Source organism: Nannospalax galili, unplaced genomic scaffold (assembly GCF_000622305.1).
Source record: "Nannospalax galili isolate Female #2095 unplaced genomic scaffold, S.galili_v1.0 scaffold186, whole genome shotgun sequence".
NCBI lineage: Eukaryota > Metazoa > Chordata > Mammalia > Rodentia > Spalacidae > Nannospalax > Nannospalax galili.
The window spans coordinates 4,871,869-4,899,011 of record NW_008358774.1 but is presented as its reverse complement, the minus strand read 5'-3'; the positions used below and the strand labels follow the sequence as shown (position 1 = coordinate 4,899,011).

The 27,143-nt window shown below is 37.3% G+C and overlaps 1 protein-coding gene across 5 annotated transcripts in view; it reads right to left on the bottom strand.

Moving 5' to 3' along the window:
• Positions 1 to 26,219, bottom strand: part of Bclaf1 (BCL2 associated transcription factor 1) — a 32,411-nt gene extending 6,192 nt beyond the window's left edge. The window contains exons 1-12 of one of the 5 annotated variants that reach the window (XR_606843.3): positions 26,085 to 26,214; positions 19,222 to 19,320; positions 16,572 to 16,685; positions 14,791 to 15,696; positions 12,756 to 13,421; positions 12,453 to 12,622; positions 10,239 to 10,344; positions 9,008 to 9,092; positions 5,964 to 6,139; positions 5,668 to 5,830; positions 4,617 to 4,797; positions 3,555 to 3,701 (exon numbers count right to left, since the gene is read on the bottom strand). Coding sequence is in view for 4 of the 5 variants with exons in the window: in XM_008822072.2 (XP_008820294.1) it covers positions 3,555 to 3,701; positions 4,617 to 4,797; positions 5,964 to 6,139; positions 9,008 to 9,092; positions 10,239 to 10,344; positions 12,453 to 12,622; positions 12,756 to 13,421; positions 14,791 to 15,696; positions 16,572 to 16,675 (2,541 nt within the window). In the remaining variant the exon portion in view is untranslated. Of the gene's footprint in view, positions 1 to 3,554; positions 3,702 to 4,616; positions 4,798 to 5,667; positions 5,831 to 5,963; positions 6,140 to 9,007; positions 9,093 to 10,238; positions 10,345 to 12,452; positions 12,623 to 12,755; positions 13,422 to 14,790; positions 15,697 to 16,571; positions 16,686 to 19,221; positions 19,321 to 26,084 lie in introns of all 5 variants that reach the window. The other 4 variants (XM_008822072.2, XM_029558161.1, XM_029558162.1 and 1 more) reach the window with 4 other exon arrangements.
• Positions 26,220 to 27,143: the final 924 nt, after the last annotated feature.

Sequence of the window (27,143 nt, the reverse complement as noted above, 5' to 3'; positions counted from 1 at the left end):
TTTTAAACCTCATTTCTTCTGAACTATTTTCTTCCTCATAGCTCTGTTCTCAACTCTGTCTAAAGTCACAGTATCTTTACATAAGATGCAGAATATTTTAAATTTGAATATCCTGGTAAAAGCCAAAGTTGCCTCTTCAATGGCCCATCGAAGCTAAATTAACTTTGGAAATCAATTTACAAGTGGGGAAGAAAGTATTAATGTGTTTTTACTTGACAGTCTAGTAAGCATCAGCCTGTGGTACATGCATAAATATACTGACCAAAAATTTGAAATTATAGTCAACAACAGCAACAAAATATTACTGCCATTTGTTAAACAGCAAATAGAATAGCCGCCTAATTATAATACAACCTAAACTGTCTCACTTTAATGGAAAAAGCCATGATACACAAGATTCTGACAAATAACAAAGTCTAGTCTAAACTATGCCTCTTGGCTGGATACAGTGGCACACACATGTAATACAAGTATTTGGGAGGTGAAGGCAGGAGGATCAGGAGTTCCAGGCCATTCTTCACCACATACCAAGTTGGGACCTTGTCTCAAAAACAGAATAGTTTCTGAAGTTGTTTAAAATGATTAAGTTACTAGCTACTTTGTACTATTTATTCTCTTTTTGACCTCTCACACTTGATCTACATGTCTAGTACTTTTGCAACTCCTTACCCTATCTTGGAAATGCAGGTCTTTCAATCCCTCATCTTCTATGTAATCTTATCGTATTTTCAATGGTGACCTGCTAGATGATGCTTCCTGGATTTTTAGCTCCCTTTAAATGCGCGGTTACTACTATCCACTGGATCTGAGCTTGATTTCTCCTAGTTACTTCAAATTCAACCTGCCTAAAGGAATTTAATTTTCTCTATGAAATGGCATCTTCCCTATAGGTTCCCTAGGTTACATTTCTCCCAACCAAATTTTTATTTTAAAGTTCCCATTAAAACAGGGGCGACAGCTCACACCTGTAATCCCAGGATTGGCAAAGCTGAAAGGCAGAAGGACTGCCTCAAGTTCAAGGCTAGCCTAAGCTATTTAGTAAGTACCAGGCCAGTCAGAGCAGCATAGCAAGAACTCATCTCAAACAGTCAAAAATACTCTCGTAAATGTTTCAACATCCTTTTTTAAATGTATTTCAGTTTAAGAACAACTCAGTTATCTCTCAAACTTTCTAACTATCCTAAGAGCCATTGTTTTTCTAAACCTTTTTTTGGTTTTTATATACAAATATATATATATATATATATGTGCATGTGTGTGAGTATTACGCCTGCATGTAGGTAAGTGTACCCATGTCATGCAATGCCCACGGAGGACAGAAGAGGCTGTTGGATCCCCTGAAACTGAAATTATAGACAACTGTTAGCTGCCATGTGGGTGCTGGGAACCAAACCCGGGTCTTCTACAAGAACAGTTAGTGTTCTTAACCGCTGAGCTGTCTCTCCAGCCCCTTTTTTTGGTCTTTTTGAGACAGGGTCTCCCTGTAGCCCCAGCTGACCTTGAACTCACAGATCCGCCTACCTCTGCATCCCAGATGGGATTAAAGGTATGCGCCACCACACCCCGACCCTAAACTCCACTTTTATTACTAAAAGTATGACCTTACATAATCTTGGCTCCTGGTTTTCTGTTTTCCCAAACATATTTATACCAACCACATAACCACTTTTGGTACTGACATTCTCTATACAATGCTATCCACCTCTTAGCATATCATAATATACCTGTCCATCTTAAACTCAAGATTCAAGCCAGGTTTCCCTACAAAAATCTCCTTATCGGTCTCCTTTGCAAAAATCCACTTCCTCCTTTGTAAAAAAATCACCATATGCTTTTAGAAAGTGCCTCTGTTACTAGTCTTTTATCCCAGAATTAGAATTATCTCATAGTTGTCTTTCCATGCCCAGTACTTAACATAAGAGCACTTTATAAATTCTTTAAGATCACAGAATGTTTAATTTTTTTATTTATTATTTTTATTATGTGTATGAGTGTACTGCTTTCATATATTTGAGTGCACCTGTGTCATGCAATGCCGCAGAGGTCAGAGGGCTTCGGATTCCCCTGGAACTAGTTAAGAACGGTTCATAGCTGCCATGTGGGTGCTGGGACTCAAACCCGGATCCTCTGCAAAAACAGTCAGTGTTCTTAACTGCTGAGCCATCTCTCCAGCCCCTACAATACTTAATTTTGATAATTTTTTAAATTTATAAGTATGTGCCTACTCGTGTCTATGCAGACCACATGCAGATAGGTAATGAAGCCAGAAGAGGGTATCAGGATCCCATGAACTGCCATTGTAAAAGCAGTTGCCAGCCACTTAATGTGGATACTGAATCGGAACCTAGGTTCTCTCAAGAATGGCAAGTGCTCTTAAAAGCTTTTAACATAGCTAGGCGTGGTGGCACACACCTTTAATCCCAGCACTTAGGAGGCAGAGGCAGGTGGATCTCTGTGAATTCAAGGCCAGCCTGGTCTACATAGTGAGTTCCAGGAAAGCTGGAGCTACAGGGAGACCATGTCTCAAAAAGCCCAAAAATAAATAAATAAATAAATCTTTTAACGTAATTTATCAGTAACTGAATCAAACATCTTACTCTTTCCAGACTATCAAGTTAGCAGTTTTCTCAGTAGAGAACATGAACTGATGAATCACCATGCGTTCTAAGTTTACCTAACTTTTCCAAATTCTTCGTTGTTACTGTGCCCAAAAATTGACCATTTTCCAAACAGATTCACTTCAGAATATAGCTTTACTCCCCAATTAAGCAGACCCGTTATGGACACTCATCAACCTGTAATCCTATTATTACTTTCTTCCTTGCTTCCAAGCAATTGAATTTACAAATCTAGCCTTAGAAACGTGACTTCCATGAAAAGCTATGATAAAAACTAGTACCTCTGGTGGTAATTTTGGCATCTTAAAATAACAGAGAACAATCTTTTCCCATGCCAAGCTAAAAATATTATCATCCTATCTAGAGAGCCTTCAGTATTCCACTACTTCCTATTTAATCCTCAAAAGACTACGTGAACAGGAAAAGCATTTTCATTACAGTGAAGCCTCAAAATCAATGTAGCCAGCAATTATATTTTCCAAATCCTAGCTTTCCTATTATTCCAATGAAATCTGAAAACCTTCTTGAAATCCTTTATGAGAAATGAAAAATGTTTTCCTGTCTTTTAAACAAATAGCTACAACTGAAGGTTCAAATGAAGGAGAAGTTTCTACGATCATTACTGTCTTATGGACAGATGTGAAAGATGTTAAACTCATCTACAGTATGATTTTCTTCTATGGATGTGGCAACCATATCTGGAGTATTTTTAGTTTATCCCAATCAGTCTGTATGTGATGTTAAGGAAAGAATAAACAGAACTAAAGGGACCCACATCTTTAAAGTTTCAAACAATGAAAGAAATTATTTTTTTAAAAAATGGTTTCCCAAGTTACAGTGAAATCTCATAATAGTGGACATCTGCACTCAAATGTATTCACCTAGATGTTTTGAAAATCAATGCAAACCAAATAAACACAGATTTCTAACACCCACCAAGAAGTACTTCTTGCTCTTTGGGGTATATTCTGGATCCCATTCCTCTTCCTTCGGTCTCTTTTGAAAAGTAGTATTTGAGTTGTTTGGACCAGTATTTGTCCCAGCAAAAACTCCTCTGGCTCTTCCTCTGCCTCTAATTCGAAACTGATTGACATTAACAACACTGTTTAGTAATGCAATCAAAGGCATTTAGTTACATGCAAACTCTAACTTTTACTGCAGTAACAATAACAAAATGTGTGTGCATGTGTGTGTTTCCTAATTTCTTACCTAAACCTCAACTTCACAGCCACTGAGGATGGAAAGGATGGCCACTTTAAACCATAGGCAAAATCTTCTGCCTACTGGAAGTTGAGTACATTAAGAAAAATAAACAACCAAAGTCTTAGACAGCATGTTCATGACCTGAACCAGTATTTTTAGCAATAAAATATTTCCCCCTTTTCACTAACCAAAAGTTATCTAATTCTTTTTCAAATTATCACTGGAGTCCTAAGTATCCAATCACATGTATTACCCTACAAGAAAAGCTCTTTTCTTCCTTAAATGACCTAATAAATAAATGTAACAGTCAACTAGACATAGCTCAAGGTAGGAATGATTCTAGAAATTAAGAGGCAAAATAAATGCATTACACTGACATCTCTAAAGTTAAATGAAATAGTTTATGAAAACATGGGGAAATGCACACTATGTAAAATAAAAAGTTATGACTGCTACAGATAAGTGAGAACTTGAATAGGCAAAAATGAAAACAATTATAATACAGAAATAAATCAGTTTTAGTGTCTTAAGATAGGTTTTCAAAAACTAAGTGATCTAAATATAATTGAATCCGTGAACTTTGTTGGATCTGTTACTAATCTGAAAGTCAAGAATTCACATAGATGCTTGCTTCAAGAGCTCAAAATGGCATTTCCTACTGAAGGGATAACACTCAAATATAATTTCATTTCTAATCGTGACTAATATAGTCATCTCTAAAATATATCTTATTTCCCCTTTGTACAGTTCTCCAAGGTAAAACCAACTAAATGATCAAGGGTAACTATTACTTACAAAGGTTCCTCGTGGTCTGCTAACTCCTGCAAATCCTGAGTATTCTTTCAGCTCGTGGTGAGTTTTAAACTCTTCTTCTCTTTCTTTCTTACTCTCTTTTTCTTCTCGAGAACTGGGAGAAGAAGGTGATGCTGAAGAGGATGACGATCGAGAATGATCTTGTTCTCTACTTTTATGTTTGCTGAAAAATAAAGAAAAAAGGTGCTATTTTTTTAAAAGATAAAAAATTCTTTAGAATCTTATGAGGAATGTTTTTAAGTTAAAAAACTATCCCCTTTAAAATTATTACATAAGTAAAATTGGGTGTTAAACTCTCACACAGTCTGTCTCCATTCTTCTTCAATGTTTGCTTTACATGACTAACAAGCATGCTACAGCCCACCAGTCAGAAACTGGTAGTTTGCAAACTTCAAGAAAGATGCTCAGTTCTTCATTATGTTTAAGTTAACTTATGATATCTTTTGTTATTTTAATGAAAAGAAAAGAAGGAAAAGAATAAATTTTTGTTGTTTTTTGCAGTGCTGGGGATTGAACCAGGGCCTGACACATGCTAGGCAAGCATCTATCACTAAGTTAGAACCCCAGCCCAAAAAGAGAATGCTCTTAAGTTTAAAAATGACTGCAAGTTTATATACCCTGAGTGAGAAAAGTTCATATCGTTTGGGCCATAACATCATTATAGAAACAAAAACATATAACATTACAAATACCAGTCATAAAATTAAAAGCACAAGTAAAATCCACCATTTACCTAATGAATAGCAAGAAAAACAATTATCTATAATACATTGTATTCCTACAATTTGACTGTACGATGATCAAATTTACATGTTTCTAATCCAACACCCGAAAAGGTCATACCTGCAGTAACTCTTACCACTGCTAACAGTATCCACGGAAACATAATTTTGAAACATATTCCTACTTCTAGTTCTTCCTCCCCCCCATCGTCCCCATGTTAAACCACTAGATATCATTTTAAAAGTCTTGTACTCTGGGTGTTATGAGTTGAAAAAGTGCGGAATCAAGCATAACGAACCAAAGTTCTTACACAAACTGTTTCTAGAAATGCACTGCATTGAAGTCCAACCTCCTGATGTAGCCTGGATAATAGGACACATTAATTTGTCATTTTTTTTTTCAGTGTTAGCTTGCTATTCCAAAGTTTTTGTCCTCATCCACCATAAGCCGTGTAAAAGACAAATACATTTTTGCTGTAAAACAAATAATTTTAATTGTTTAAATTTAAACATTCGATTACATAGTCAAAATTGAAAGCAATTAAGCTTACAATTATTAAAGGCTAATTAGAAGCTAAAACCTAACTCAGACAATTTTAACAATTACCTGTCATCTTTATAAGATTTGTATTCCTTGTAATCTTTTGGAGTTTTTTCTTGCTTTCTTGATCCACTGGATTCCCTGGAGCCCTTGGAATCCCCTCGTTCTTTACTTCTCTCTTTTCGACGGCGATCAATGTCATGCCGAAGATCAGCAGAATCACACCTTAATTTTTTATCTCCCTATAAAAAACACATGTAAAATATAGATTTCAGGGAAGAAACATCAATTTATCCAGACACATAGTTACATTTATGCCAGTTTCTAAAGTGGCATTTTAGTATCCAAAAAGGAAGGATCATAACTACCATCATTCCTGGCTTTCTTTTAAAAAAAAAAAACAACCATACAATGAGTATTTTTACTGAGCATTTATGTACACAGTGGGACTGAAGAAGTTATTAAAAACTATCCTGAGTCTAACAGTGTTTACTCAGAGCAATTCATAAACTTTTGTACAGTAAAGTGATTATCTTTCTATTCAGCAAATCTTCATTGCTAACCCTCATTCTTCCACATAGCATTTTAAAAATAGTTGGACATTGATGGAAGTTATAATCTACAGTTGCAATGTAGCTTTCAGCCTGTAACACTGAGATCCTGAAGTTATGGCACTGGTTAATTAAGCCTCATCACCATCAAGTTCTTCCCAAGTAAGCTGATAAACCCAATAAAAGGTACTTCATAAATAGGGTCTCTAATTTTCATAACATGCAAGTGGAATATGATTAATGAAACTAATTGAGGTTGAACAAGGGTCAAAACAAAAGTAAAAAAGATATTATTCGCAATCCTGTACTCAGTATCTTAGGCCATATATTGCCCTTTCTCAATTCAGGTATTGCAAAGGACATTAGTTTAACTGGGTCACAGTTCACCTCCTTCTTGTTCCATTGCATTTTCAAATACTATATAATTTAAGAAGTTGAAAAGAGGCATCTAGGAATGAAGAGAAATTATACATCAGTAAGATGCTAAGCAATGTGAACATCCTTGATATTATTCAACAATGAAAAGTATTCTGGGAAGTCTTAACTACAGTAGTTATAAGCATCCATATAATTGAAATAATATATATGTATCTCTAAGTGATAACTACTCACCTACTTGTTCCTGGGGGTAAAAAGGAAAAATGTCTAAATCAAAGCAAGACCTTCCTATTCACCTAGGTATTATTGAGTCCACAAGATACAACTTTGCAAATTGCTACGTATTTAACAACTGCTTATTAACAATGCTAATTATTCATAAGATAGGAAGATGTCAAAATCCATTAAAACGTCGACCTATCAGTTATGGGTTCTCACTCTTCCAGACCCAAATCTGGTCTGAGGAGTAAGAGAAGAATATACTGTCAGACAGAAACAAACTACACTGTGTCAGAAGTGAGACAAAATTAGTGCACAGGGAACTCAAGATATCGAAGTTAAAAAAAAAAAAAGTTTAAGATGTTAATTATTTTCCAAATGTATTATAGATAATACTTACTGATGGCAAAATCTGAAAACAAGCAGTTATTTTCCGAATTGCAACATTTTAGAAAGGGATCACCTTTTCTGTACATTTTTACTACTAGACACTTTAGACTGTCATAGAAACTAGTCCATATGATGTCTGTTTTGAATTATCATAGTATACCATAGTTAGCTTTAATGACAGAGCTACAACCTCACCAAGTCCCTAACATCTTCCCTATACCTGCAACACCTAATCTTTTATAGGTTCCTTTCTGAAGTCTAAAAGTCATTTTCCAAATCTGCAAGTAGTCCAATGGAAAACTATGCTGAGGCAGGGGGATTGCCATGAGTTCAAGGACAGTCAAGCCTACACAAAGTTAAAACTTGGCAAAAAGAAAAAGGGCCTAATATAGCATAAGAATAACTTTTCTTATTTATGAAGAAGCAGAGATACTACTTTAAGGCATATGTAAGTTCTGATTCATCCATCTCACCTCAAAACTTCCCCCAAATCACAATATAATATTTCATACTTCTGGGGTTTTTTTTTTTCTGTACATTTTTACTACTAGACACTTTAGACTGTCATAGAAACTAGTCCATATGATGTCTGTTTTGAATTATCATAGTATACCATAGTTAGCTTTAATGACAGAGCTACAACCTCACCAAGTCCCTAACATCTTCCCTATACCTGCAACACCTAATCTTTTATAGGTTCCTTTCTGAAGTCTAAAAGTCATTTTCCAAATCTGCAAGTAGTCCAATGGAAAACTATGCTGAGGCAGGGGGATTGCCATGAGTTCAAGGACAGTCAAGCCTACACAAAGTTAAAACTTGGCAAAAAGAAAAAGGGCCTAATATAGCATAAGAATAACTTTTCTTATTTATGAAGAAGCAGAGATACTACTTTAAGGCATATGTAAGTTCTGATTCATCCATCTCACCTCAAAACTTCCCCCAAATCACAATATAATATTTCATACTTCTGGGGTTTTTTTGGGGGGGGGGGAATTGTTTTGGTTTGGTCTGGTTTTTTGAGACAGAGTCTCATTATGCAGCCCCAGCTAGCCTGGAACTCTCTTTGTAGACCATCCCAGTTTGGCCTCAATCTCACAGCCATGCACCTGCCTCTGCCTCCTGAGTGGCTAGTAACAAAGGCATGCACTACCACACCTAGCACTTGTTTGTTTTTATTTATTTATCTTTTCTTTTTTTGGTCTTTTCAAGACAGGGTCTCCCTATAGCCCCAGCTGGCCTGGAACTCGCTATGTAAAACAGGCTGGCCTTGAACTCACAGAGATCCGCCTGCCTCTGCCTCCCAAGTGCTGGGACTAAAGGTGCCCGCCACCACAGCCGGCTGTTTTTATAATCTTTTGCCTACTCACTGATTCTTTACCTTTTCTTAGGACTTAACATTTTACTTTAACATTTTCACAAAGTATTCTTGGTTTAAATTAAGATACACTATCATAACTATATTTACAAATAAAAAGATACAGGTAAGCATTTCATTGAAGAAAACAATGTTTAGTGTAGCATCATTAACTGAGCTCAACTTCACATGAAAAACAAATATATCTAAAAACATACCTTTTGATTTTCTTCTTTAAATACTCTCTCCTCCCCTGCTAAACGGGTATGCTTCCTCAGAGCACTTGGAGAGATGTCAATTCTCCTTAATGTAAAATAAAGCATATTTGTAGTCATATTATAAACCTTGGGATTCAAAAGAAAATACAGTACTACCCTCACTGATGAGAGGTGCTAGATCATTACTTCTCTCCTGAGAAATCAATTTGGCATAGTAAGCCTACTCAACTCTTAAGACAATTAAGATAGAAAAATGACATTAAAAGCTGGGTGTGGTGGCAAATGCCAATGATTCCAGCATTTCGGAGGTTGAGACAGAAACACTGAGTTTGAGGCCCACAGGAACCACACAGGGTATGATGCCAGCCAGGGTTACATAACAAAACCCTGTCTCAAGAGAAAACAAAAAAAGGAATTAAAAGACTTTGGGGTGGACTTTTACATATAAATGAAGGCTGACCTTTCAAAACATCAAGCTTTTTAACCATGAAGAAAACAATGTTTTATTATCATTTAAAAATATTGATCATCATAGAATTACACAACACATTAATATCGTCAATAGTAATATCAAGATTAATGTATTAAAGAATATAACACTGGCTTCCAAGAGTTCTTGTATTTTCATGTATTCAGTCCTTCTTTAGTTTTAAGCTAAAAGTTAAAACTTCAGTGCTTTTTCAGCAGTCACCAACTACCAAAAGCAACCTAAGTACTAAGCACCATGTAAAATAAGCGCAAAACTTTTACCACTATCCTACAAGTATTCTGTAGATGAAAAGTTAACAAATAAATTGTTCCCAATGCAATGACAAGACAAAGCCAAGACAAGGCCAGAACTGCAAGAAACTGGCTAGTTCAACATTCACCATCTTTACATGAAAAACTCTTCTGCTTCTCACCAAGTATTTTTATTTCAAATTGAGGGATAGTAAATTCAATAGTGGATTTAGGCATTCACTCCCCTAGTTCAGCCTCCCAAAATCTAATTCCCATAGCGATTTAAATCCCATACTGATTAAGTTTTTGAAGTTCTAATAATAAGTTTAAACCAAGTAAACTAAATGACAGAAAAAACTTAAAATTTTTCAAAACTTGGAAAAACATTTTTTCAATATATGCATGAGCAAACCAGAGTTTACTTATATCATGATGACAGTACAGTTCCTGTATAATCTTGTTTAAATATCTATCAAAACATTTTTACATGCAAACTCAATACTACACATACCTATGTATCTCGGGGCTCTTTTGCCGGGCACTATGCTCTTCAGTGGCTTTCTGATACGAAGTGAACCGCTCGTTTAGGGTCACTGCAGGTGATTTGAAGTATTGCTCTGTTGATTTAGGAGAAACACTGGCGAATTAGGAATCTTTAAGAGGGGATTTTCATTTGTGATAGGAGGGCATGTAGCAGGTGAAAGGAAAATAAAAACACTCAAGAAACCTAGCAAAAGAGAATCCAGTGTTAAAATAAAAACTCCTGCTCTTTCTTCCTGTACACCTCAACAGGTGATTGCAAAGATCCTCATGGCTCCCTGTCGATACTACATATAACCCAAGAACAATTAATATATTAATCAAGCCTCTAGTTCCATTCTAATGCACTACTTTCTCAAACAGATCAAAAGGAACAATAATCCATGGTATGTACTTAAATCTTGCCAATTTGTGAATCAATGAAGATGTTAGTTCAACTAATCATTTACAGAAAGCAAAAATAGATATAACTACAAAGATAGCTTGAGTATACTAATAATTTCAAGAACTATACTGACATTATCAACAGAAATGGCTTTACCAAAAAAAAAAAAAAAAAAATAGTGAATGCTGCCATTCAACTGGAAATACTTTGAAACTGATTTGAAACATTCACTAATTACTCCAAAAATCTGGCATCTTGGCAAACCTGACAGCACATCTGATATTGTCTTTAAATAATTTTTAAATTAGTAATATCAATATTAATTTCTAAACCAATTTAAGATATGCTGTAAATGTAAAATAGAGACGTATAAAGTCATGAGCTATGAAATGTTACATTATGAAGCAAGCTATCTGCTTAACAGGTCAACATACATCTGTGTCAACTTACCGCCCAATATCCAGCACATGTCTCATAACCAATCATTAAAACTTGAAACGGCCACTACAAGGGTAGTGCCTCAATCATAATTCCATGAAACCCAGGAATTTGAGCTAGCAACTCAGTTTTTATGCCATTTTTGCCAGGAAGACAGAAGATTCAACTTTGCCTGTATCTTTCAACAGCTATTTTACTTTGAAACATGGATTTTGCCATTTCAAAACATATTCCAGGACCTAGTTACAATGAAAAAGAAAACATCACTGGGCATTTTCAGCTCTATATAAAGTAAGAGCTGTTCAGATCGGTTGCACAACACCAATTATGAAACATAACTACAATTCCTCTAAAAAAATGGAAAAAAGAAAATGAAAAAAAAATTTATCAAAATCTGATCTCAAAATTCAACAATAAACTGTAAAGTGTGGAGATACGTCAAAAAGTTTGAAAAAAAAAATGCTAATGTTTCATATTTTATGTACCACAGCAATATGGTCATAATCTGGTTCACAAGTGTATTTATAGCCAAATAACAAAAGTCTTTTGTTACCATATTAACTATAGCCAAAAAGGAATGTATTAACTATTTAATTTTGAAACACCAGGTGTATAAGGAATTGTGAGTGACAAGTTTCAGATATGAGTTGTAACAAATTAGGAAAAAGAAAAAAAAAGGAAAAAAAAAACCAAAACAACATCCATGGAGTTTCCTGGGAAAGAACCTGCTAAACACAAAAACAAAATAACCAAAACAAAACTTAACCTAATTAGCACAAAAGTCATACCCTAAAACCTTTGAAAACTATTAGCAACTTTTAAACTATTAAGTACATACTGGTGAAGATAAATTTTCTAATTAGTCTTACTCAGGTAATCAGTATCTAATACACTTGTTAATTTCTTCAACTTTAACTGTTTTAAAATTTTCTGATTATTTTAAAGGATAAACCATAAGAAAATTGAAGTATTATAAACTAAATAGTACAGAAAAGAGAAGTATTTTTCCAGTGGTTTCAGATTTCTTTAAAAACCAAATATACATTCTCAGTAAAACAATAACAATACTGCCAAAATGTTATAAACCTATGCAACATTACATGTCACAAGTTATAAGCACATAATGACAGCAAATCTTTAAGCATCCTGCACTTCACCTGCAACAGGACTTATTTTCAGTTATCTTCATTAGTTTCAGTGCTAACAAGACTTGTATCTTCTTCACAAAATATTTCCCTAATGTTTAATAGTATTGATACACACCTTCTAGCCCTAAAGTACACTGTCAGCATAACTACTCCATTTTTAAAATAAGGCATGCAAGAAAAGTCCAATTCATGATATTAAATATATTAAGCATACCTTTAACATGATGAACCAAGGACACAATGTGTTGTATAAATGACTCTGAAGTGCTTTTGCTGGCCTGAGGCAACTTAATGTGGTCAAAGATGGATCGGAATTCTTGCTCCTTCTTGACAGAATGGACAAGCGTACTAGCAAGCAGCCTGTCTTTAGTCAAGGAGGCAGGTCTAGAACATATCAAAAACAAACACACACACACAAAATACACCATTGGTTTTAATGTGAAAATTTCATCTTTGGAAAGATAATTTTATCACTAGCTACCCCTAACTTACTTACTGGGCATCAACGTGGAATTACCTGTTAGAATCATCAAGAGGAACAGGTGCCATTTTGAGTTTGACTTCAGGGCGATGAGAATCACTGGCTATCATTTTGATCCTAAGTGGGCTCTCCTCTCTGAAGGTAGACTTTTCTCGTGCATCCAGATTCTTGTGTAGAGGGGGACTGTAATCAAAGAGGTCTTTGAGCTTTTCAGACTTTACCTGCTCAGGTGACTGAGTTTCTTTCTTTACTGTTATTCTTTCCGAACTTTTGTCTTCTTCCTTGTGCTTATCTTTTGTAGTGCTAGACCTTTCCACTATGTATCCAGTCTCTTTCAGTTTGTAATTTTTTTCTTCTCTAAATCCATCACTTTCTCTATTGCCTTTTAGTGAAACTTTGGACTTGTACTTGGGTCCTTCCTCCTCAGTATTCCGGTGAGATGCAGTAGCAAAATTTTTTCCCTGATCGGCGAGGACCGATTTCCTAAACTGTCTATAATCCTCTGTCTCCTCTGTGTCATCCCCTTCTGAATCATTAAATTTTTGTTTTCCAGACTCTTTATCACTGAAGTAATCTAGAACTTCCTGATCTTCCCATTCTCCCTCAGCCCTGCCTTTCTCTGATCCTTTATCCTTTGGAGCCTCTTTATCCCTGGTATTACCCCTATCAAGCAGGAATACTCTAGACTCTTCATCTGTGAACCTGTGAATAAGCAAAGAAGAGGATAGTAACTTCGGATTGTATTGTAAACTTTGACTGCAGATCACTTGCATATTTACATGTGTTGTTCAAGACCACAGGAAGAGCAATAAGAGAAAATAACCCTACTGAAAAACCCTATTTTTAAAAATCATTAAAAGCATTCATATAGAATTTGTAGACTTTTGACATAAATTTATCCATCCTTAAAAAACATTCTATGCAGTCACATCTTAATTTTATATACTAACAAATCCAATTTTCTACAGAGATCCTATAATACACAACACAGCCTAAATTTAACTTTCTGAGGCTAGGAACCAGTAACAGACAATGCATGTATCTACTGGAATTCTACTTATACTCAAAATTTCAGATTTCATTTACTTTTGTTGCTTTGTTTTGTGAGATAGAGTCTCATATATCCCAGATTGGCCTTTAACTTTCTATGCAGCCAAGGCTGGCACTGGACTCTTGATCCTCCTGCCTCCACCTCCCTAGTGCTGGGATTACAGGCATGGGCCACCACACCCGATTTCCTTCATTTACCTTATCTGTCAATATAAACAAAAGCTCACAGAAATAGACTTTAATAATACCATTAGGCAATTAATACTGGATCTGAATCACAAAATATTTCACAGAAATTTTTTCTAAAAAGTAATGGCTTTCTGCAATGGTAAAGAGAAACTATCAGTTCAATGAAAAACTTTCAGGTTGCACAGTATGGTATCATAAAATAGCATACCAGTTCTACTTTCTCATTTAGGTTAATCGACCTGTATCAGCAACCCAATTTTCTTTAGTTTGCTAGCACCTTTCTGTAATGTTTGAAATTAGAATTGAAACAAAATACTTAAAATGTCATTAGACTCACTGAAAAATAATTTTTTTCCAAGTCAGGAAGAATTTACTAAGTACTGACATCTGGCCTATATATAATACCACATAAGAACATGTAATACGATCACATTATTTATGTAGGTCACATTCGATGAAAAGAAGAAAAAAATCTCTTAACAAAAAACTATAGTTTTTAACATGCATCACTGGTTATCTTATGGCACTTAATTTCTCCCTGTCAGTTGCAGACTGACTGAAAACTGATAAAACTAAAAGGAATATAAACAAGTGTTATCAAAACACTTAATGTCTAAGTTTAGCCTATAATTTAGAGTTATAATATGAACAAGTAAAAAGTTAAATACATACCATAATACAATTTTAAAACTATTAATATTATAATCTAAATTTCAGACAACCCCAGCTGACCTAGAACTTGCTCTGTAGACCAGGCTGGCCTAGACCTCATAGAGATCCGCCTGCCTCTGCCTCCCTCCCAAGTGCTGGGATTAAAGGCATAGGTTCTTACCTTTTTAAAAACTTTCCTGTCTTTGCCGTTTCCTGATCTCCCCCATCAGGATAAAAGGATCGTCCTCTTGATTCCTCTCTTGAAGCATTCTGTGGTGTGATTGTCTTTGCAGGGCTTCTTCGTGATGAGATATGATGAATTGGACTATTCTGGGAAGGACTGTATCGACTAGACCCATTTCCAACAGAACCAGATCCAGACCGTTCGGGACTGTGCTGAATGGAATGTGAATGCTGAGAGGGGGTATTTTTGGCAGAGTGGACTGTACTAAGCATGGGTGCATCTGAGCAAGATGAACTCTGACTAGGTGGTGTAGCAATAGGTGAAGGGCTATGAGGTGATCTGGGACTGTTATCATAAGCTGAAAGGCCAGGCCAAATATCACCAGATGTGGCTGATTTATTAAACTCATCAACAGATTCAGATGGATCATGTTCAAATGTATCCTTTGGTTCCTCCTGTGATTTGCTTTTCAAAGGACTCTCTTCTTGGGGTTCCCCTTCAGCTTTTTTGGTTTGTTTTTCCTGAGACCCTCGTCTTTTAGAGACAGGAGATTTGCTATATGGGGATGAAGAACGAGATGAGGATGATCTTGGAGACCGAGAGGATCTATACGACCGTCGTGATCGGCTTCGGGATCTTTGAGAAGAGACGGATCTTCTTTTTGGACTCCTGGAACGTGATCGACCTCGTCTAGGACTCCTAGAGTGCCTTCTATTCCACACAGGCCTATAGCCACCTCGATGATATCTACCTCCTCCTCCTTGATAATACCCTCTACCCCTTCCTCTGTACCCATAAGGTCGTCTCATTCCTCTATTATTTCTGTAATCTCGACGATAATCTCTAGAATAAATACGATCTCTACTACGAGATCTTGAATATGTCCTGGAACGAGACCTAGAACTAAAAATGAAATAAATATCAATTTAAGAAAAAAATAAAAAAAGCACATCGTACATACCATTTTATGTATATATATGTAATGAATTATCAAAGGTAAAATTATATATATTTTTTTAAAAATCTCATTTCTATGAAAGTTTACCATTTCTCATATTTCAAAAGCTCATGTCTAAGTTAAACAACAAGAATAAATTTGTAATAGGCTTTAAGAATCTAGGTACAAAAAACAGGGGAGACAGTATCAATATGGCCAACAGAAAATTATAATACATCTAGTCTGGTACTTAAGGTGACAGTGTAAAAAAAATTTAAATCATGTAGCATCATGTAGCATTTACAGAGAAAGAGGTTATATGGTATTATATACCATGAAAAGCCACTGATATTCAACAGAGCTGAGTATATAAAATGCAAAAAATTACAGACTAGTATTAATTATCAAAGGGACTGTGGCACTCGTTATTGTATAGCTTCTACTTTCTGTGCTATGTTATTATTTGAAGAAAAATGTTAATTATTTTTAAACAAAAGAGCAATTATTCTTTAAAGAACCAGACTCAGAAATAAAAAACTACAAAACAGTAAACACCCGTGATTCACTTCAATATCTTACATTATCTGTTTCATGTCTTAACATGGAAAATAAAAAGAATTTCATCATATATTAGCACAGTACAGTAAGAACCTCAAATCTACTTACTAGATTACTAGGCTATAATTTCCAAATCTAAAATGAGGAGAATAGATCCATTTCATCAAGTTTTATAGAGAATAAAATAAATTAATGGGCTTAGCACTGTATCTGCATATAACAGAGACTGATTACTAGCTACATGATTATCGTTATTAAAAGCATTAGAAGTACACTAATTCACCTGTATCTCTTCTTTCTAGAATGTGATCTTGATCTTGATCTAGAACTAGACTGTGATCTAGACTTTGATCTTGAAGAATGTGATCTAGAATTGGAGCGGCCCATTTCTTTTCTCCTAATCAAATGAAAGAACAAGGTTACACAATACAATGAAGAAGTTTCACTTTAATATTTATTCATTTCCAGATACCAGTTGGAATTTATAAATCATTATTATTCTTCAGACTTCAGCAGTGTTAGATTTTTGCCCAATACAGATGCCTACCTCACCTATATAAAACATGTTATGTCGGCGATTTATAGGGAAAAAAAAAAAACTGATAAAAAAGAACATACAAGTGGCACGATACTAAAGAAACACCTACCAAAATGTCATCATAAAGCTTTCTGGCCTTTAAAAAGGGACTAAATTGCCTGTTTTACATATATAGTAAAGCCTCAAGTTACACTGATCAATCTAATAGAATAAAGGTCACTAAGTCTCTGAATAGCTAGAACACACATGACAATGCCAAGTCTATCCTGTAACTCACTGGTAAAAAGGACAAAAGATTTATTTTAAATGGAAAGATTATCACAAAAATTATTAAAACTACAAGGAAAAAAAAAGTTGGGCACCAGAATTTCAACGTTTCTAAACAGTTATCTAATATTCTACAGATTTAACTGGGTGCAAAAATCAGTGACAAGACTGATTTATAAAATCTACCTTCCTGAAGTTAAAAATAACTTAAATATATACATAAGTCATTTCATGCACATACCAAATGCCACATTTTTAATTTTCAATGACTCATAAGACTATACAGTCTTAGCCTTAACTTTAGTCTTAAACTTTTTTTTTTTTGGCCATATAATTTGATGCTTAAACAATCTGGGTGCCAGGGACAATGACACCAAGTAGCCCAAATTCCACATTCCACACACAACCTGATTTTCCCAACAATTAATAGCCTGTTGTTGACCAAAAGCCTTACTAATAAGATAATTAGCACATTTTATAGTTGCATGTGTTATAAACTGCCCCAAAATAAATGGGACAAAAACTTTACCGAAGAAACAAAATGCTCACAAGATGATCACGATAACATGGTTAACATTAAGTGGACACTCAAAACACTTGAGCTTACCAAAACAGCAACAAAGGTGGTTTCAAATTATAGTATGCACCACAGTAGTGCAATCACAATTTAATGCTATTTTTTTACATTTCAACAGCAAATGGACATGTGTATCATCCATGTGTTCATAAATTTATTTTTTTATTTTTTGTTTGAGTCAGGGTCTCTCTGCAGCCTGAAACTCACTATGTAGACCAGGCTAGCCTCAATTTCAGATATCTCCCTACTCTGCCACCCAAGAACTGGGATTAAAGGTGTGTACCACCGCATCCACCTATTTAGTTCATAAATTTAACTTTCTATAAATGCGTACATATTTTATAGTAATAAAGTATCATTAACTAAGTATTTCACATGTATAACATCTTTTTCTTGATTTTTTTTTCAATTATTTCTAGATTATATGGTTTGCCTACAAATTTTCTCAAACTGCTGCAAATTTCTACAACCATCAGCCCATGTAACTGGTTCTGGTGTAGACCTGCAATCTCAGCTACTCAAGAGGCTGCAGCAAAAGTATCTGAAGTTCAAGGACTGCCTGGGCAACTTAATGAGACCTTGTCTCAAAATAAAAAGTGAAGAGGGCTAGGAATATATAGCAGAGATATAGTACTTAACTAGCATGTACTATAGGCCTTAGGTTCATTCTCCAGTATCAGAGTAGAAAAAAAAAAAAGGGCATACAATTGCCTAGTATAAACGAAGTCCAGGTTTGCACCCCAGTACTGCAAAGAGAGGGAGAACTTGAAACTGTAAAATAGGCCCACCAAAGTTCAGATATTTACATTTTTTATTTAGTATGTGTGTGGTATGTGAATGTAGGTACCAATGGGCCACAGCGCATACATAATGGTCAGAAGACAAGAGGGAGTTCAGGGCTCTCCTTCTACCACTCAGGACTGACCACAGGTCATCAGGCTTTTGAAGTTCAAACTTTTGTTATTCAAGGGTCAACTGTAAAACTTAACAAATTTCTAACTTATTCCATAAAATTCAACTTATTAAACTTACAAGAGTCAGGAATTCGCATATATTTAAATCTTAACTTTCTTTAAAGATTTTTAGAACACTTAATTTGATTTACTTAGACCTTGCTCAGTATTATAAATTAGTACTAAATTATAAAATTCCTTAAGTTACATTAGGGATGACAGAAAGTTGCAAGGTTTTGACTAAAGCAACGTAACAAGGTTCTGTCAAAAAAATAAAGAAGAAAAGCGTTTCTCTTTTGTTTTTAAATGGCATTATGTGTTCTGAGTCTTAGGAGGCATATTTATGGAAACAAAAGCTAACCACAATGGAAAAATGAAAAGAATATATTTCCTAAAACTAATTTAAAATCTGATTATAGAAGTCACCCAAAAAAGAAACAATCAAACAGCTCCAGACAACAGAGTTGAACCTAGGTCCTTGTGCAAGTTAGGCAAGCACTCTACTATATGAGCTACTGCCCCAGCCTAACCATTCTATCTGTTCAGCAGTCGTTTTTTTCTCAAGTCTTAAAAACTAGAAGACATGAATGTTATTTACCTTGGGCTTTATGCAGGATCCACAGTTAGCGAGATCTTTTAGATACTTTAAGTCTTCTGGAGAGACTGTTCTGGGAAACTAAACTCTATATTCAAATTCCTAACAAAGATAAAAAAGAGGAATTTGAGTTATGGTCAAATGGACATACAATGCTTCTGATACATATACTGGGTGCAACGACAAACTAATAAAAAGTATTTAGGATCTCAGAAAACAGGCAACTTGATTTATAAAACTTTTTTTTTCTTCTTTTTCATTTTGAGAGAGTCTCCCTATGTAGCCCAGGCTGAGCTCCTCCACCTTGGCTTCCCAAATGCTGGAATTACAGGCATGTGACTGCTTTCCTGGCTTAGGAAACAAACTTTTAATCATAAAAACTTAACTAAATTGATCATGGTGGTATATTCCTATAATCCCAGCACTTGTAAAACTAAACAGAAGCAAGGTGATTTCAAAACTACCCAAACTATACAATGACAGCCTATCTCAAAAATACAACAGATCTATCTGTGTAGTGGTAAATAGTAAACACCTATAATCCAAGTCCTAGAGAGGAAGAGGCAAAGGAATCAGGAGTTCATGGTCACCCCCAGTATACAAGTTCCAAGCTTCTAAGCTCCATGATATCCTGCATAACCTGCCCAAAAAGAAAACCTAATCATAATACAGCACAGCATCATGTAACTGAGATAGCAATTAAGCTTTTTAAATTTAATTTTTGAAGTCTAATTTTAGCCACCAGAAATGTTTAAGAAAAAGATGTCATCTTTTCAGAAAAAAACAGCGTGTAACACATAGTAACCTGTAGCCAACTCATAATGCTAGTCTCCAACATCTAAATGACAGTCTAATACTCTTTTCTCAAAACTTCCATCTAAAATAAGATTTTTACCAATTCTTTTAACAGCAATCATAGTAACTTTTGCCAAAAAACATTCTCATACATATATCCAATCAAACATCCAACTAACAAGCAGCAATGACACAAGACGACTGGGAATCAATACTCTTCCTAAACTATTTGACCTTCACTATGTAAACAGATTTAAATATGGTTCAAAAAATTGTGCAGTTATCAATACTGAAAAGGGTACAGCTTTGTTAATAATATTCAGTGGTTATCAATTATATGAAAACAACAGTCAAAAACCACAAGAACAGAAACTGAACTAAAAAAATACAATATTGATAAGGCCAGTGTTCAAAGTATTCATTCATAACCAGACTTAAATGAGACATATTAAAATTTCATGAATCTTATCATGTAATGGTCGAACTCTGAAAATGAAATTTTTGAAACACAAGGAATAACAAAATTAAAGTGGTGAAACAGTAACAGTATCCCCTAAACAGCCACTGCCCTCCACATGGGAGATTTACAAAGCAGTAAAGTACAAACTCAAAGAGGCATTGATACAGAAATAAAAATATTTCCTTTTTAAAAGTATTTTATTCATTATTTTATGTGTATGCGTGCACTGCCTGCATGTAGGTAAGTGCACCCATGTCGTGCAGTGCCCGCAGAGGGCAGAAGAGGCTGTCGGATCCCCTAGAACTGTAGTTACAGTTGTTAACTGCCATGTTGGGTGCAGGGATTCAAACCCAAGTCTTCTGCAAGAACAGCCAGTGTTCTTATGCACTGAGCCATCTTTCCAGCCCAAAAGTACTTCCGAAGTTTGTACAAGTTTAGTTCTTTTAAATATCAAAACCCCCAAGTGGGCTGAGAAAAAAAGCTAATTTTCTAAATTATCATTAAAACTTTATTTTAGAAGCCAGGCGTGGTGGCGCACACCTTTAATCCGAACACTTGGGAGGCAGAGGCAGGTGGACCTCTGTGAGCCTGGTCTACATAGTAAGTTCCAGGCCAGCTGGGGCTACAGGGAGAGATGGCTGTGTTGGTAAAGTGCTAGTGGCATTCACATGAGAACCTGCATTTGGATCCCCAGCCACATGTAAATGCACCTGTAATCCCAGTGCTGGGAGACAGGACAATCCCCAGGGGCTCACAGGCAAGCTAGCCTAACCCATCAGTGAGCGCTAGGCTCAGCGAGAGACCCTGTCTCAAATTTTTAAAATATTACAGAGCAATAGAAGACACTCAAATGTCAACCTCAAAGCTGTGAGAGAACGAACACACACACACACACACACACACACACACACACACACACTCTTTATTCTGACCTAGAGGTCATTATCACTGATTCCACTGCTAGAAATGTTATAAGAATTTTAGGTTAACACTGGCCCAAGACTAAGTTTAATGTGCATATTATTCAGAAGAATCAACTGCCAAATCTCTTTCCTATAAGACATGATTTTTTTGGAGATCCAAGTATATACTAAAAGAAAAAATAGACTGTAGTGTGCTGATGAGACCAATTCTTGTTTGACTATATTCAAGTATTACAACAACAAAATGTGATACACAAGATCAGTATCAAAGACCACTATGCCAGGGGTAGTGAACATGCAATGTAGAGGTAGAGGTAGGTGAAATTAGGAGCTCCAATCCATCCTGGGGAGCTATTATACAAACAGAAGAGGGAAGGGAGGAAGGGAAGAGAGGAGGGAGGGAGAGAGGGAGGAAGGACCATCAAATAGTGACAAGTGCCACATGGAGAATAAAAAGGCAAAAGGTGATGTGTTTAGAGGGATGAGGAGGACAACTTAGGTATAAATCCTTGGGCCTTCTTTAATGAGTTAATATTTACACTACAGACAGGAATACTTCGAAGATCACAGATGGCCGAGCACTCTAGGCATAGAAACACACTTTACAAAATCAGGACAGGAAGAGCAGGAAGTTGAGATCCAGGAGTTGAGGGTATGACAAGGCATACACAGAAATGAATTACATCAAAAGGCACCTAGTAGGCCAGAGTAAACAATCTGATTTCACTCTTTTCTTTCCTGTGTGTACATGCAGATATAAGGCTACAGGTTGACATCAAAATGACTTTCCACCTTATTTTTTGAAACAGGATCTCCACTGAACCTTATCACTGTTTAGGTTGGGCTGACAGACCAGCAAGCCTCTGTCCTCATCTTCCTGTATCCACCCCTGAGCAACAGATTACAGGCCAGGTTTTTTGCAAGGCTGGGATTTGAACCCAGGTCTCTATACTTCCATAACAAGCACTTTACCCATTGAAACATCTCACTAAGTCTAATAGGTAATTCCCAGGTTTCTGAAGAGTCAAAATCATCTGATGGCTGCTATGTAGAGGATAATAAGCCTAGAAAGGAAAACAAATTGGACAGTTGAAGTTAACTATAATGGTTATCTAGGTAGCAATGAGAGAAAAGGTAAAAAATAAAAAAAAAAAACCTAGATTTTGGGTTCAAATTACACTCAACAAGACATTCAGATTGCTGGGGTATGGAGGAAGTAAGAAAAATCAATTTAGAGCCCCTAAATTCTAAATTCTGGGATATGGACAGGATTGGGACAAATACAAAAGACCTGTTTGTGTTTTTAAGGGCCTTTAGCTGGAGTATAAAAGGTTTAATTCAGAATTTGACTGAAGTCTCCTGACTCCAACTCCTGTATTTTCTGCACTGCACAAACAGGTGCCCAACAGAGCCAAAAATGAAGCGTGGAATTCAAAATGTCAAATCAATCTTCAATTTTTAAAAAGTGCCAAACAGGAGACTCCACTTCTAAACAGGGAATCATGTGCTTCAATTTTTACCTCCTTCACCAGTGAGAAGTTCAGAAAAAGACAAACCACACTTTGTCTCTAAAAGTTTATGGGGCTGGAGAGATGGCTCAGCGGTTAAGAACACTGGCTGTTCTTGCAGAAGACCCAGGTTCAAATCCCAGCACCCACATGGCAGCTAACAATGGTCCATAACTCCAGTCCCAGGGGTTCCGACACCCTCTTCTGACCTCCTCAGGCATTGCATGACATGGGTGCACTTACCGACATGTGGGCAATACACACATACACATAAAATTTTTTTAAAGCTTTTTTAAGTTTTTTTTTAAAAAATGAAGTTTATAATTAACTTAGAGCCCTTTATTCTTTTGGTAATGCCTGGCTAGAACACAAGTGACTAAAGAAACTACTCATGTTTGGTGACTAAGGCTTATCATCTTAAAGATCCCAACATTTGAGAGGCTTGAAAGCAGGAAGACCACAAGGGTGAGACAACTTGAGCTACACACAGCAAGGTTGAGGACAACCCTGACCATCTCAAAAATAAAAAAGCCTGTCACAGTATCTCACACATCTGTAAACCCTAGTCGGTGGTCCCAGTGTTCAGGAAGCAGAGCCAAGCCTATCATGGCAAGATCAAGGCCAGCCAAGTCTATATGGCAAGTTCCAGGCTAGTCAAGGCTATACAGACTTTATCTCAAAACAAAAAAATTAAAAACAAAAACAAAAACTACTCAAGATGAAGCTTCTCAAAATGGATTCTTTGATTTACCACTTCAAATATTTAAGTCTTCATTTTATCATACCAAAACCTGGGCCCCAATTTTTTTACTCAACAAATTACTGCCATTCGTATCTTTTGAAATCTGAAGAATACACTATAGTTATTACCTAAGTTACTAGGTTCAAATACTGGCCACTCATTAACTGACAACTCACCAATCTCTTTCAAGCTTTAATTTCTGTAGGTATAAAATAAAGCCAGTAATGGAATTTATAGATATATAGTTAAATGAAATACTGAATAGAAAAAGCAACTGTTCAGCCCATGATATGTACTCTAGCATTAGTTGTAATTCTTGTAAACCTTGTTTGTGACAAGTTTTCTAAAGACTATCCATAAACTTACTTCCAACAACTCAGTCTAAGGTTACTCCTGCATTTTCAATAGAGTAATCTGCATTCTATCAGTCATTCCAGAAATGTTTAATGAAATGCCTGTAAGTTTGATTTAAAATACTTCACAAAAATACTATATCCTCCAACTACAACCTAACCATTTACAACTGCTACTCATTCATAGACTGTTGATTCTCTTTTTACTTATTAACAAATCATAAAAATGACAGAACTAGTAGCTAGTGTTCAACTGATTTCAAATGCACTTTTTCTAGGAATTCTTTGTCCAAAGGTCTACATACAACTGATAAAACTTTGCATTTTTCAAAGAATGCAGTATGAGGCCAAGGAAGCTGTTCAATAAATTCAGATCTAAGGACTACCTAAGTTGTTCAATACATTCAACCAGATGTTACATCTATCAGTAAGTTTTTTTTTCCAAGTCTGTTGCCCATTCCTAAAATTAACTACTGTTTTACAACAAGAGTGAACTTTAGGGCTGGGGATATAATCAGGTGACACAGTGCCTGCCAGCATGCCAAGTCCTGGGTTTGATTCCCAGCAATGCATAAATCAGGCATGGTTAAGATGGCTCAAGCCTGCAATCCCAACACTGGAAATCCCAGTTGTTTACTCTGAACTACTGCTGACACATGATCTTCCCATCAAACTATCCTGAATTGGCTAGAATCACAAAAATGCAAAATAAACGGGTCATAATTTTTTCGATGCATAAGTCCTTTACTGCCCTACAGTATCTTTAGTCCATTAAACTGGAAGGAGACTTCACAATGAGGACAAGAAATGTTTTCCTTATCCTCTTTCATAGAAAAAAAATATGCTGTGGGGAAAAAAAGTCTGAACTAATCGTTTTCATCAAGTTTTGGAACACATTTGCTTTCAATCTTTGTCTTTTACTTTTTTCTTTTTGTCTTTTTGAGACAGGGTCTCCCTGCAACACACTATGTAGACCACGCTGGCCTTGAACTCACCCTCCAGCCTCTGCCTCACCTCCCCAAGTGCTGGGATTAGAGGCATGGCCAGAATGGACTTTAGTATTGTGCCCGCCCCTGGGGGAAGAAAAAAAAAAAGAAAACTCAAAAAGCACCTGAGGCCGGGAGAGAGGGCGCAATGCTGTAATCCACACTCTCGAAGCTGAGGCAGGACAATCGCTTCGACTTCGAGACCAGCACGCGTTAGAGACACTGTTTTACGGCATTCTCCCGAAAGAGGGGGTAAGTGGGAGCAGTTATCTGACTCATTTATCACAACCTCAACTCACCTCCCTCACCCATTTACCCCACCAGGTGTGTGCAATCACAACTGCAGATTTCTTGCATCTATGTCCAAGGGCTGTAAGCCTGTTGGTCCGGGTATGGCTAGGACCAGAATGGTGCCTAGGTGGCGACTACTAGGGCCAAAAGTGCGTGTTCGTCTAAAGCACAGCAGGTTGCTAGGGAGCCATGACCGCTCACACTGAAGAAAACTTTCCCATACCACCCCGAGGCCTAAACCGACAGGCAGCGTGCATTCGAGGAAGGCCGCTTAAAGGCAAAGGCAGAAAGTGGTGGCTGGCTCACGCAACTCCGTCGCGGGTCCCAGCTGCTTTCCCAAAGCCCCAGAGGCTAGGCCAGGCAAGCAGAACCTGGTCTCACCCATCCAGCGGCCCGCACGGAGAGAACCCGCGACGCCGCGTAGCCGTAGGCGGGGAAGAAAAGAAAAAGCCACGCGTGCGCAGAGAGCTCGGTCGGGCGCGCGCAGGAGTCCCGGGCGAAAAAGTGGGGGAAGGGTTGCAGACAGGTTTGCGCAGGCGCATGGGAAGGCCGCGCGGTCGCAAGACCCCGAGCCAGGTTCGCAACCCCGCGAGCGCCGTTCGCGCAGCGCCCCCCTCCCCCACCTCCTCGGCCCGTGGTGTCTGAAAAATCCTGCAGAGTTGTCGAAGAAAAGCACAAATAACGGCGCCGTGTCACCTAGGTTCTCTTCTCGCTGCCGCCCCGTCACCACCCACAAAAGTTAACAGTATCCACGCGTCCTCCGTCTCCACGGCCCCTCGGGGTCAGCTCAGCACAGCGAAGGGCCTACCTGACACACCGAAGCAGGGTTCTCGGGACTAGGTCCGTTGTAACTACACAGCAGCCATTTCCCGACTCCAGAAGGAGAGGAAAACCATAGAGCTAGGCTCGACGCGCTAGCTCGTTCCGTCACTTCCGACTGGGGGCGTGGCCTTGGGTGCCGCTAAATACCTAGGCAGGCCCCGCCCACTCTTCCGCCCTAGCGCGGAGCGGGAGCGGCTAGTGAGATGTTGCCTGAGGCTTTCTGGGAAGTCTCGTGGCCGGTCTCGCGCGAAGACGTTGCGGCCGCCTTCGCTTGCAGTGCGACGGACCGAGGGCGAGGCCGCTCCGCGCTGGCTTTTGGTTCCACTGTGCGTCGCGTTAAGGTGACCCTCGAGCTAACTTTAGCCGCTTCCTGCTGCAGTTAGCTAGTCCGCCACACTCAGGGATGTTGGCCCAAACCAGGCCCGGAAGAAAAAGACCGGAAAGCGAACAAACCTGCGTCTCCCTCCGGGGCGAAACGCCGCCATCCCTCCCCGACACCTAAGTTTAATACTAAAAGCGCTGAACTCACTTAGTTGAAACCCGTCACGGGCTGCACCACTTTCCCGAGTGGCGTCTGAGCCACCCAGAATTGAGGCCTCGGTCCCTAGAAGCTGCTTAGGCTTGGGCAGTTGCGTCACAGGCTCCTTGCCACGATGCTTAAGCAGCGCCACTGAGAAATGCGGAAGGTTGGCGTAGACATAAAAATGGGGCGAAGTTTGCAGTCTGGGACATCATAACTTGATCTGCCAGAATTATGAATCAGGTTATAAATAGGCAAGCCAGGGTTTATTTGAGCAGAATTTCAAAACAGGTGTTTAGCGTGTTCACTGGACTTGCTTAGGGAAGGTAATAACAGTAATAACTAGAACCGTTATCACTTTGATGTTTTAGGGTGTTAACCTTGAAAGATTTCAAATTTGTAATTAGCAGTATCCAGTATTGAAGCTTAGTTGTGAATTTAACACTGTTGAGGGCATTCTCTCCTCATAGTCCAAATTACTAGCTCAACTGGAAATACCTGATTTTCCTGGAATGACTCCTGAGT